Source organism: Cydia pomonella, chromosome 23 (genome assembly GCF_033807575.1).
Source record: "Cydia pomonella isolate Wapato2018A chromosome 23, ilCydPomo1, whole genome shotgun sequence".
Classification (NCBI taxonomy): Eukaryota; Metazoa; Arthropoda; class Insecta; order Lepidoptera; family Tortricidae; genus Cydia; species Cydia pomonella.
In genome coordinates this window covers 2,749,163-2,762,775 of record NC_084725.1, presented here as the reverse complement: position 1 = coordinate 2,762,775, position 13,613 = coordinate 2,749,163, and the positions used below count along the sequence as shown (strand labels likewise).

Here is a 13,613-nt window from a genome sequence, read left to right as displayed (position 1 = left end):
AAGGATTAAGGGCTCTTAACCGTTTTGGCAAGAACCCTTGTAAACCAGTACCTTTTGGAAGATTATACTTCACTTCATTATAAATCGAAGTTTTATTTGAGTCGTCGAGACCCTGACCTGCACGGCGGCTACATATGATACCATATGGTACATATGGAGTCATATGGTACCATATGTACCATATGACTCCATATGTACCATATGTACCATTTGACTCTGTATGTACAGTCAAAGAATTTAATTTCCTACCCATTTCACACACACAGTGACAATAGTATGAGGTCTCTAGCGAGTTTCATGTTGTTTGTCACTGTGACAAGGTACGAAATGGGTAGGAAATTAAATTCCTTGACCGTACCATATGTACCATATGACTCCATAAATGTACCATCTACACCTACACCTACTTTTTCATTATTTCCGCTACCCAAAGGTTGTCTGGAAGAGATCGCTTTTTAGCGATAAGACCGCCTGTTGTCTGCCTCTAAATTTAATCAATTGTTTATTTTTCTTGTATATTTTTACTAAGGTGTGCCAATAAAGAGTATTCTATCTATCTATCTACCATATGGTACCATATGTAGCCGCCGTGCAGGTCAGGGCCTCGACGACTCAAATAAAACTTCGATTATAATGAAGTACCAAAAGGTACTGGTTTACAAGGGTTCTCGCCAAAACGGTTAAATGTAGAAAGTGGGTGTTGATAGTACGGAGGATGATGAAAGAGTCATATATACAATATCTTTATTTCAGAGTACCAGGACTCCATAAATGTGTTAGTTACATGCCTAAGTTATAAACAATATTATAAACAAATATTTATAATAATTGTATTCTCAGTTCTTCATAAGTATACCAAATTTGAGCCGAATCGAAAGTCAGCATTTATTCTATTTTAACTTCTAAAATTTGACTCACAGATATGTTCAACACGACAAGTTGAATGAACGCCCTTAAAAACCAGAGATACAGAGATTATTCACCGCGAATATGTATATTTGTATATCATTCGATACACATCGTATCTCACCACAACTCGCAGCTCGGCGGAAACGCCGATAGCTTTTATTGAATCGTAAAAACTCAATCAGAGTTAATCACCATTATCGGTAAAGCTGGGTACAGACATGCGGTGTATTCAGCGTAGAGCTACATAGAAAGGACATTTAATTTTCAACGATTTAGTTTAATGTTAGTTAAGTTTATGTAATGACAGACTTGGACAGGTCTCCATGGAAGACCAGCGTCGAAATAGCAGAAAGGTACGTACTTACATCAAGCTGATGGAAGACGTTTTCAATGAGGTTTATGTTTTAAATTAATAAAAGAGTAATAATAAATATAAGCAATATTGTAAGCGTCCTGAGTTTATTTTTTTATGTTCTGTTTGCTAAAAACTTATCTTTCGGCTGATGTGATGATGATGGCGCCTCCTTGTACATTTTAAATAACGCTGTTTTTGTTGTTATGTTCTCGTCTATGAAACAGCGTGATAATCACATAATAAACACCGGTGTAAACACAAGATTACGGAACCACGAATACCGCAGACGTAGCGTAAACTTTTTTGCAAACGCCTGCCTATACTCCATAAAAAAAAAATTAGTTCTTCTTTTAAAATTTGGCCTCCATCAAATCTATGATGATTTTGCCAATGTCAAGTGTCGTTCTTCAGTAAACTGTGCTCGTAGAGCATGCTCGTGTACGGCGAGACACTTAACAGCAATACGGCTTTGTGCGCGTTGGCAAGGGATAGGTAACTTGGAAGGGTTAAGAGCGTTTCACAAGTACCTACGTTTGAAAATATTAGGAAAAACGACCTTAAAATAAAAATATCAAATTTGAAACTCAACATCTCCCCGGCCTTGAAGGAACCCTTCAAAGAAAAGATATTGAATTATCAGATAATATATTTATAAGTAAGCTTAAGCAATATTTAGTAGAAAACGCATTTTACTCAGTAGAGGAATATATTAATCAGAATAATTTACGTGATTATTAAAATGGGATACTTATTATTATTTATTGTTGTTGATAGATAAAAATAGACATAAGATGTAAATAATTAATGTTAATTGACATGTAACTTGTGTTATGAATGAATAAATTGAAATAGAAATAGAAATTGAAAGGAAAGAGCCAAAGTGCTCAAACTATGAAAAATATCATCGCAGCATATGGTCATTGTGCCAAGTTACTTCACATCGTCATGACGTTGTTCGGCAGTTGCTTTAATGTAGTTCACAGCAATGACATGACCTGGCCCTTGTGTCACAATGGTAATAATTGTCACCTGACAGTGAAAATTCGACGTACATTGCTGGTCTCCAACAAGTAAATAGTTACGCCAGTGTAATCACAGCATTACGGGAACCACGAACCACGCAGACGGATGTTAGGTTATTGCACAGTGTAGTTCACAGCAATGGTGTGACCTGGTGACCGATGATTGGCTAAAGCTTAGATCAATGGCTTAAAGGTGAAGGTCGTATGGTGCAGACCTTATTTCCGTTACCACTTGACAACGAATGAACTAGAATAACCATAGAAGTCTAATTTATCGGGGACTGCTCAGAGGAATTGTTAGGATTAATCCCTTCCGCTTCTTTCCGCCATCTCCCTATGCGACAGCATTATCTTCACCACTTGATGGTTTTCACTCCTGCGTTTCTCCAGAAATGGAGAGTTTTTGACACAAACATTTTTGATAAAGTGAATATATTCGGAGATAATCGCTCCGAAAAAAAAAATTGTGTCCCCCCCCCTTTAACTTTTGAACCATAGGTCCAAAAAATAAAAAAAGAATCGTAGAAGTAGAGCTTAAGAAAGACATTAAATGAAAACTATAGCGGACATTATCAGTTTAGCTGCTTTTGAGTTATCGCCAGAGATCGGACAAATTTGCGTCATTGCTCGGCTACAGCTCTAGTCAAAATCACAGACGACATCCGCTCAGGAATGGATAAAGGGATGCTTACGGTACTGACATTACTCGACTTTACTAACGCTTTCAATACTGTAGACTTTGATATATTGATAGGGGTACTAAGTAGCCTTAACATATCTCCTTCTGCAATTAGGTGGTTTCGTAGTTACTTGGAAGGTCGTCGGCAACGGATTAAAATTGAGGACACTCGTTCATCGTGGTGCAACACACTGGCTGGCGTCCCGCAAGGTGGCGTGTTGTCTCCCCTCCTTTTCTCTATCTTTATTAATTCTATTTCTCGTGACCTCCTTTCTTCTTATCATTTGTATGCCGACGATCTCCAAATTTACTCACAGTGCCCGATTGCTAACTTATCTTCTCTGATTCAATCCACCAACTCTGATTTAGAACGCATTCTGCACTGGAGCTCCTGTTATGGAATTAAAGTTAATCCTGCGAAGACTCAAGTCATTATTATTGGTAGCCCTATGAATATAGCAAAGGTGAATTTTGAGAGTCTGCCTCCTATCTTATTCGATGGGGTCCAGATCCCGTACTCGTCCCAAGTTAAGAATCTGGGAGTGATTTTGGATCGTACTCTTTCTTGGGGTCCGCAACTTAATGAGGTTGGACGAAAAATTTTTGCTGCCGTGGGATCGCTTAGGCGTCTCCGCAACTTTTTACCGCTTGCCACTAAAATTGCGCTGGCGCAATCACTTCTTCTTCCTATTCTAGACTATGCTGACATATCTTATCTCGATCTTACAGAAGAGCAATTAAACAAGCTTGAACGTCTTCAAAATGTGTGCATTCGTTTCATTTTTGGGCTACGGAAATTTGACCATGTCTCCAGCTTTCGGTCACAGCTCAAGTGGTTACCGATACGTTTTCGACGTAATACGCATATCCTTTCTCTTCTCTACAGTACCTTATTTATTCCTAATACTCCTGGTTACCTTAAAAAGCGGTTTAGTTTTCTTTCGTCTGTTAGGTGTTCTCAAAATCTTCTTCTTGCTCGTGAGTGCTGAAAAACTCCGCTCGCACTCCACTGATGTTAATGGGGCAAACTTAAGTAGTTTTATAGGAATATTATTATTCCAGTATAATTCAGAGTTTATTTTCTGTTCTAAGTTGTGGGCGATAACCTCAAAATCGGGATAAACTAAACAAAGAACAGAAAATAAACTCTGAATTGTACTGGAATAATAATATTCCCATAAAACTACTTAAGTTTGCCCCATTAACATCAGTGGAGTGCGAGCGGAGTTTTTCAGCACTTAAGTATATTTTTGATGTAAAAAGAAATATACTGACTGCAAAAAATTTGGAAAAAATACTGATTATTTTCTTTAATAAATCTATACTTTAACAAACTTTTGTATTTATTGACTAGGAATTAAAATTTAAGTCAAGTAAGAAATTAATTAAATGATTACATATTTGATTAATTTTGGAGTCATGTCCACATTAGTGCGAGCAATGACGCAAATTTATCCGATCTCTGGTTATCGCAAAAAATCTCCCTCTCATAGTAAAAATACGTACCTACGTCCACAGTTAAACGCGGGTGAAAGGTACCATTTCATCCCTTGGTTAACAATCTACTATACTAATAGCTCCAGTTTAGCTTATTTTGACGGAAGGGTAACTACGGAACCCTACAATGAGCATGGCTCAACATGCTCTTGGCCGGTTTTATTTTAGCTTAACATCGCGCGCACATCACACACACTCACACATCACATCCCCTCACACACACACACACACACACACACACACACACACACACACACACACACACACACACACACACACACACACACACACACACGCACACCCACTCACACACACACTCATTCACACATTCACTCACATCACTCACATACACACACACACACATCACACATCACACACACACACACACACTCACACACACATTCACTCATTTTTTTTCGTTTTTACGATTAGTACACCGTGTTTAGATCGTGTCATTCACGACGACGACTCGTAATGACATTATATTACAATTTGACAAATCTACGCGTCATCGTGAATGACACGAACTATAGCTGTGTGTATAATCATTCAACAACTCTCCGGCGTTACCTATACACCTATGTAGTTGTACCATCTGCTAGAATAAGAAAGTCCTGTACTCGTATGTATAGTCTAGTTATGGCATCACTATCAGGGTGAAGAAAGAGTTAATACATCGCTGTCCTCCTCTATCTTGAACCAGTTAATGTTCCCGGTACCGAGTCGGAAGCTTTTAAACGCTCCGTTTCACGGAAAATATATTTTTAGTGGGCATTGAGTTTTGCTGACTCAGACAATCAGAATATCGAGAATGAGGGTAAGGAAGGAAGTTTATTTTTGACGACCTGTCTGGCCTAGTGGGTAGTGACCAGGGCCGGATTTAGGGGAGGGCAACCGGGGCTACTGCCCCGGGCCTCCACAAAAGAGGGGCCCCCACAATAGACAATTCGGAAAATTTACCATTTTATTTGGAAAAAATTTGGGGCCAGGGGGCCTCCACTCCTTTATTGCCCGAGGCCTCCAGACCTCTAAATCCGGCATTGGTAGTGACCCTGCCTATGAAGCCGATGGTCCCGGTTTCGAATCCCGGTAAAGGCATTTATTTGTGTGATGGGATGGACAACAGATATTGGTTCTCTAAGTATATAAGTTTGACGACCGGTTTGGCCTAGTGGGTAGTGACCCTGCCTACGAAGCTGATGGTCCCGGGTTCAAATCCTGGTAAGGGCATTTATTCGTGTGATGATCATGGATATTTGTTCCTGAGTCATGGGTGTTTTCTATGTATTTAAGTATTTATAAATATTTATATATTATATATATCGTTGTCCAAGTACCCTCAACACAAGCCTTATTGAGCTTACTGTGGGACTTAGTCAATTTGTGTAATAATGTCGTATAATATTTATTTATTTATTTATTTATAAGTATGTATTTATCTATATACGTATGTATATCGTCGCCTAGTACCCATAGTACAAGCTTTGCTTAGCTTAGGGCTAAATCGATTTGTGTAAGATTGTCCCCATATATAAAATAAATAAAAAACTTTTTGCAAATTGAGAGGTATGCGTTTGTAGATCAATTAGACTTTAGCAGATGATTTTAAATTTGAACTGTAGTCATTTATGATATTATCATAATCAAATTGTCCATATCCTTGGGTCCCGCTTCCTCCTTATATTTCAAACATAACTATAAGATCTCGAAAACATTACGAAATTACTACAAAGTGATGTTCCGCGCATCTCTCGATCATACCTAAAACAGCCAACGCAATATGGGCCATAAAGCTACCTTAATAGAGTTCAATTTACATAATCGTTCCGGCCGTTTTGGAGTTCAATGGCTCATATTTTATGTCTAATGGAAAATTTGCCTTTCAGTCATAGCGTAGCTTTTAGAACAGTAATTCAATTGTGACCTTGGCACAAAAAAATGTGTACTAAAACATAAGGAAGTACCTAACTACATATTAGAGCGAATGGATTTGCAATAAATCTAGATTACTAGAGGCTTATGTCTCAAATGGTAGTTGACTAACGAACTGTTATTTTGTATGGGTTGCCAAGGTGATGTTAATAAAATTAATTCGAGATATGCTCTGAGTATAAGAACTTATTTTATAAATTTAATTCGGGTTCAATCGAAGATGTACCTACTATTTTCACGCTTAACTCGGCCATAATAATATTTTCGCTTCTTTCGATGCTTTTAAAATAAATGGGTCAGAAACCATACGTTTTTGGGTCGACTAGGTTCAACAAGTTCCTAATAAAAATTAGTCTTAAACTGTCTTATTAGTAGTTTTATTTAGGAACTTCATAAACGCGCTACAAGCCTGAATTAGCTATTAATCATTTGTCTTAATCTGTCATTTTGACTTATGTATTTGTAAGAAAGGGAGAAATGATTAATTAAGTAATTAAGGCTTATAAAGCTTAATAAATAACTTACTGTTTTAAATCTGTTTGGTATTGAAAAGGCAATACGTGTACCTAATATTCTGATCACCATTCCTCCATCTGTATTTCAAATCGACGCTTTATGTGGAACATTTTTTTTCAGACAGACTATTTTGATTCACACCAATTGAGCTAGATTATAAGAGCTTTAGGTTACAGAATAAAGGATGACTCACGCTAGAAAAGTCCAGGTCCGGACCGAAGCGACCGACACTCAAGTCTTCTATAAAGGCATCACATGATCACCCGTCATAGAAAACGAAGTCAGACACCTCAGCCCAGACACGGACCGTACCCGGACCTGATCCTATAATAGAATCCTGGGCATAGTGAGGAATTCAAGTGTTAACATCCAATGTGGACATAGTTTGGCTACCTAGTGACATAATTCTTTTCACACCACCTATGAGGAAATGATTGTTCTAAAATAGTATTTAAGCTAAAAAAAGTTATGCAAAATAGAAATAAGTCATGTCTTAGAACAGAAAATTGTCACTTTGATCCCTCCTAGTAGGGAAAGTAAAAGCCCTTTTTCGAATGGATATGAATAATATTTTGTAATAAATGCTAAAATCCGAAAAAAACCTATTGTTGTGTTTCATACATGCATGTTGACTTATTTCATGTTAGGTTTCCACCCGTATACGTCACATAATGCGTCTGTCTGTCAGCGGGCGTTATATCAAAAACTATAAGTAGTAGTAAAGTAAGACAGTTGAAATTTTCTATAAAAATTAAACACTTTCGGTGTTTTGTTTTAAGATCAGTCGGTCAAGAGGCTCTTTTTCATGTTTTGTAAGCCCCTATATAAGAAACTTTTGTTATATTTCTATTACCACATCGATTACCAACGTCTAGCACTTTTCTTCATTACAGACTTGGCAACACCAGAACAAACTTTCTGACACACTGTTTAAAATACGAGTAAATCATCGCGCCGGCCGCGTCATATAAACTTCCCGTCGTGTCCCTGTCTATTATATTGATTTACTTTAGAATATTATGTATCAGATATTGGCACAGATGTTATCATTCTTACTTAGATGCAATGTCACAATATACAGCGTTTATTTTTGATACGACCACATAATCAAAGGGTAGTAAGTTTAGACTGTAATGAACACATTTTCATTGGTTTTATAAAAAAGGACGACTTATTTTTCTAATAAAATAATTCAGCAAACAATGTATCACTTTATTGTTTTAACTCTAAACGTCGCATTAAAGGACGGGATGTCACAACTTTATGTACACAATACAATGCCGCTCCAAAAAAATCGAAAATTAATTACGCTCTGGTAGTTAAGACTAAATTAAAAAAAAATCTTTGAGAATTGTTTTATAGGCAGAGCTCGAACAAATCATGCCGATGACGTCAAGCCACTCAGGTGATTTAGAATAGAATTTTTATTTTTCATAGGTGTTCCTCAGAGCGTTTCAGCCTGTTTATGTCGAAGTCCCCCAAGATTGGTATACCAATTTTAATTACGGTAAACTAGTACCTTTCTTATTTAAAATAAACAAAACTGACCCCCCGATCTTCGAGAACTTCATTCGAGAAACGCCCATGTCGAGGTCGTGAGCACTCTAAGTTTGGTTATACCTCTATGCTTACAGTAACAAGTTTCGTGAGATTATTTTATTCAAGACATCACCCTGTCACCTAAATTCCATGGAATTATTTACGATTATTATGTTAGTTAGTGCAAAATGTCACACGGTGGTTTAAATACATCCGCATGATTTGTTCGAGCCATGTTTATAGGACTACCTACGTCTAGTTAAATTTTCTGGTTATATCAAAAATACACACTCTATAGAGCATTATATTTACTGAATCGCTGAACCTGTGCTTGTATTACAAGATGGAAGATTTAATTTATACTTAAATTTAGTGACATTATGTCGATGCCCAAATTAATTAACTTCTTAATAAAATGGCTTAAATTTACTAAATTGATAAAAGTTCAAACGTAAATTATTACAAGAGTCAGCATAAATTATCGTATTTTCTTTATTACTTATCTACTCTTTTTTTGGTCCGTAAAATATTTTCTTTTTATAGGTGAGAAAAACGTATTTACGACAGCAAAATATAAAGTAAAAGCGTAAATAAAACATTACCTTCCTACAATAGCCAGGCAACCACACCATTAAATGTGGCGTGGAGGCTTGTTAACAAAATAATTACCTTACGTGTCGTTGTGAATGACTACTTACATTAATTAACAATGGAGCGATAATTCTACACACCATTTATGTATTTTGTCCATAATTACGAATAATTACTGACGTTAATAACAAATGTTTCGCGACAACATCTATTATATGTGTAAATTAACGGCTTTGGGAAATTTTCAAGCCTCCAAAGTTACAGTTTCAAGAATTATATACAAAACGCATGGAATTCTTTCAATTTTGAAAAACTTTGCACGGTAATGGTTTTAGTTTTATCTATCTCTTAATTCCCCAGAGCAGAGTGCTGTAGACATAAACAGAATGCACATACCCATAATACTCGTATCTCATTAAAACTTTTTCGGGCAAGTGAGCAGCTCATTAATAATTTTCACAGGAATACTTATATTTTGAATGGACATCCAGCTAATGACTCTTTCATAAACTCCAATTTAAAATGTCTTTGACGTCATAAATATTAATAGAGGGGTCAGGTTATATTTATTAATAACTTCACGCACAACGATTGGAAATAACTATAGTACGTATAAATTTAGAAAGTTCACTTATAAATTTAGATCGTTTGTACCTACTTTTATAGGTCCGCGTGAAAGGAGAGGACCTCAAATTTGGACAATATTGGAGCAACTTCGGAAACATTATATAGTAATCATTTCGATACCGATTGCATATAATAATGAGTCTATAATAATGAAATACCATTACATAAGTACTCGTATCTCAAAAATATATCAGACTAACGTTGGTACTCCGACCTCTTTGTTAAAAGTTAACTGATACGAAATAGTACATTCTGCAACTAGGGGGGTAAGTGAAATTATGCAAACGAGGTCTTTAGATACGCGACAGCCGCAGTGCATTAAAGACACCAGTTTGTAATATTCTAACCCCCGGAGTTACACACAATGTTTTTCATCACATTTTCGAAGAAAAAACTACATTTTAAGCGAAATAATTCTTAAATGCTGTGACATTTCAATCATTCGTCCGCCATATTGTCATTCTTTGACAGGTTAGGCAACGAACGCACAGACCTATCCGGCATTCAGCCACCCATTTATACCTACTTGGTTCATATGAACTAGTGACACAATTTAAAAAAAGCTATAACTCCCTCGTAAGTTACAGCTTTTTTTCACAATTCATAACTCCCGCGGGAACAATACATGCCTTTGTCCTTCAGTATACCTGCATGAAATAAGTGTGGTGAAAACATTCTTATATTCATGTTACCTATAATCGTGTTATAATTTCGTTGCAGTATTTTCTTATTCTTCTGTTTTATTATTACCAATATCCTTAATCATAATCAATCTTCCTTTCCAGGCAACCATGAGCGCCCCAGAACCGGAGCCAGTCCCGGCGGCCCCTGCCGGGACCCCGGCGGACCCTCCCGAGCCCGACGGGCCCCTGATCCCGGTCCCCGCGCCCCGCAAGGCCGCCCGGAGAGGCCCTAAAGTCCTGCAGGAGAGGCCGAAACGCGCGCTCTTTTGTCTCACGCTCAAGAATCCAATTAGGAAGGTCTGCATCGATATTGTTGAGTGGAAGTATCCTTTTCAATTTTTTTAATCGATAGTTAACCATGCTATCGCCAAATACGTCAACTGACAGCGACAGCCCAATATCAACTCTCCTGCATTACGACAAAGTTAATGATGTCACGCCGCGCATGTTAGGCGTGGCATTCAAAGGGTTAAGTAATTTTGTAATTTACTAATATAATTAACCTTTGAGCCTTGTTTTTGTCCCTGTTGCCAGTTTCCATCTAATTAGAATTAGATAGATAGATAGATAGAATACTCTTTATTGGCACACCTCAGTAAAAAGATACAAGGAAAAATAAACAATTGATTAAATGTAGAGGCAGACAACAGGCAGTCTTATTAATCGTTGGGCTGTCGGTCGTTTCTTAAATTTATGTATTTATTTAAACTTTAATGCACTATATAAAATTGTACAAATGGCGAACTTAATGCCATATGGCATTCTCTACCAGTCAACCATTGGGTCAGACAAAAACTTGTAATTAGTGCAGGATTGCTTAGATTGAAAATTTAGCCAGTTTCTAGAATCTTAATATCTTCTTGCAGAATGTTATTATCTTATGCAATACGAGATATGGAAAAATCTAGGGCAAAACGATGACCGTCAGGAAAAATGAAATCTTATTCTTTTCTGTTTCCAAAAGTAAAATTGACTATATTTGGGTAGTTTAAAATCATATTCAGTTTCTCCACAGCATGACACCATACTTAAGCAAAGAACACACATAACCATAATACGTGTACAATATTGGATTGAACAGTCCATACCACAACTACAATTGTGTCAACTGAGTAACTACATTACTAGTTGATACAAATTTCTAATTACCATTGCAAAACGGAAAAAGCAATTAGCACTTTTACCCCAATATCCGTTCGAAACCACAATGTTTAATCCGTTTATCCATGGAGCTCAACCGACCGCCCGCGCTAAGTAAACAATCATATTTGCGACCTCAAATGGGTTTTAAATACCTAGTCTACGCCAAATAATCTAGGGGAAATCGATAATAGAAAAAATGAACTCTTATCCGTTTTTCGTTACACTTTTTACATAGGTCGATAGTTCATAGCTGTAAAACATGAAGATGGACTGCTTCAACAGATCAGAAAAGCGCTGGCGTAGCGATAAGAGCGTGCGACTTGCAAATCGGAGGTCGCGGGCTCAAACGGTGAAGGAAAACATCGTGAGGAAACCGGACTAATCCCAACAAGGCCTAGTTTACCCTCTGGGTTGGAAGGTCAGAAACTAGTGCCTACGCCAAATCTTGGGATTAGTTGTCAAGCGAACCCCAGGCTCCCATGAGCCGTGGCAAATTGCCGGGCGACGCGAGGAAGAAGAAGGACTGCCTCAACAGATCACATTGCGTATCCCCACAGCATAACGCCGTACACTAGTAAAGAAAGCACATATGCATAATACAATGCGCACGTGATATTGACTCGAACAGTCCATATAATACAAACGCAGCTAAAATTATGACAACTAAGTAGCTAAATTATTAGTTGATATGGATACGGAAAAAACAATTAGCAGTTTTAGCCCAATACGCGTTCGAATTCACAATATTTAAGCCGTCCGTGGAGCTCAACCGGCCACCCGCGCTAAGTAAACAATCATATTTGCGGCCGCAATACGCAACAATCGGGCACGTGGGCTTTAAATAGCACATTTTGTCATAAGGGACGAAAACTATACAATTTCGGAATCGGGTTGGTGTTTTGTGAAGATGTATCTTTTATAAAGCTTTATACACACGGCTGGCCAGCGGGGCCTCCAAGAAAGGAAATTAGTAGGATGGAAATAATATTGAGGTTTTTGTTTTAAAAGTAACAATTATAATATGTATCATAGTATATACAGGGTGGACAAATAAGAATGATACACTTTGTTTTTAAATTTTAATTACATTAAGTGGAAATTTTATTAAATATTTTTTCATAAATATATTATTCAGAGTTGGCAATTGTATACGGAAGATAATTTCTGCCAAATGTCTACCACTAGCAGCAAGCAATTTTATCTCAAATGTTTCTGTTGTTTAAAACACGTTGTTTGCTCGATTAATTTTGAAAAAAAAAACGGCCAAGAGCATGTCGGGCCACGCTCAGTGTAGGGTTCCGTAGTTACTCTTCCGTCACAATAAGCTAAACTGGAGCTTAAAGTATAGTAAATTGTTAACCAAGGGATGAAACGGTACCTTTCACCCGAGTTAAACAAATAGGCAAATTTGCATAATCAGTACCTAATTAAAGTAAGTCTTTTTACTATGAAGGGAAAACTTTTTGCGATAACTCAAAAACAGCTAAATTGATCATGTCCGCTATAGTTTTCATTTAATGTCTTTCTTAAGCTCTACTTCCGCGATTTTTTTCATATTTTTTGGACCTATGGTTCAAAAGTTAGAGGGGGGGGGACACATTTTTTTTTTCTTTCGGAGGGATTATCTCCGAATATATTCACTTTATCAAAAAATGTTTCTTGAAAACCCCCATTAGTTTTGAAAGACCTTTCCAACGATACCCCACACTCTAGGGTTGAAGCGAAAAAAAAAAATTCACCCCCACTTTACGTGTAGGGGAGGTACCCTTCAAAAAATTAAATTTTTAGATTTTATTATACGACTTTGTCGGCTTTATTGATTTATATATCCATGCCAAATTTCAGCTTTCTAGCACTAACGACCGCGGAGCAAAGCCTCGGACAGACAGACAGACAGACAGACAGACGGACATGGCGAAACTATAAGGGTTCCGTTTTATGCCATTTGGCTACGGAACCCTAAAAAGTGACAGTGATTGGCACCCAAATTCTCCAAATTTTGTAGCTCTTGACTTATTTCTGTGGGGCTATCTAAAATTACGTGTCTATGCTAACGAGCTGATGAAATTTAAACAGTTAAAACCGACTATTCGACACAAATGTACTAAGATAATGCCAAA

At 37.2% G+C, this 13,613-nt stretch overlaps 1 protein-coding gene across 2 annotated transcripts in view; it reads left to right on the top strand.

Annotated features, from left to right (window-relative positions):
* Positions 1-13,613, top strand: part of LOC133530754 (muscle calcium channel subunit alpha-1) — a 158,945-nt gene that overhangs the window by 84,506 nt on the left and 60,826 nt on the right. For both annotated transcript variants that reach the window (XM_061868807.1, XM_061868808.1), the window contains exon 3: positions 10,453-10,673. In XM_061868807.1, coding sequence (XP_061724791.1) covers positions 10,459-10,673 — 215 coding nt within the window. In that variant the 5' untranslated portion in view covers positions 10,453-10,458. The remainder of the gene's footprint in view (positions 1-10,452; positions 10,674-13,613) is intronic.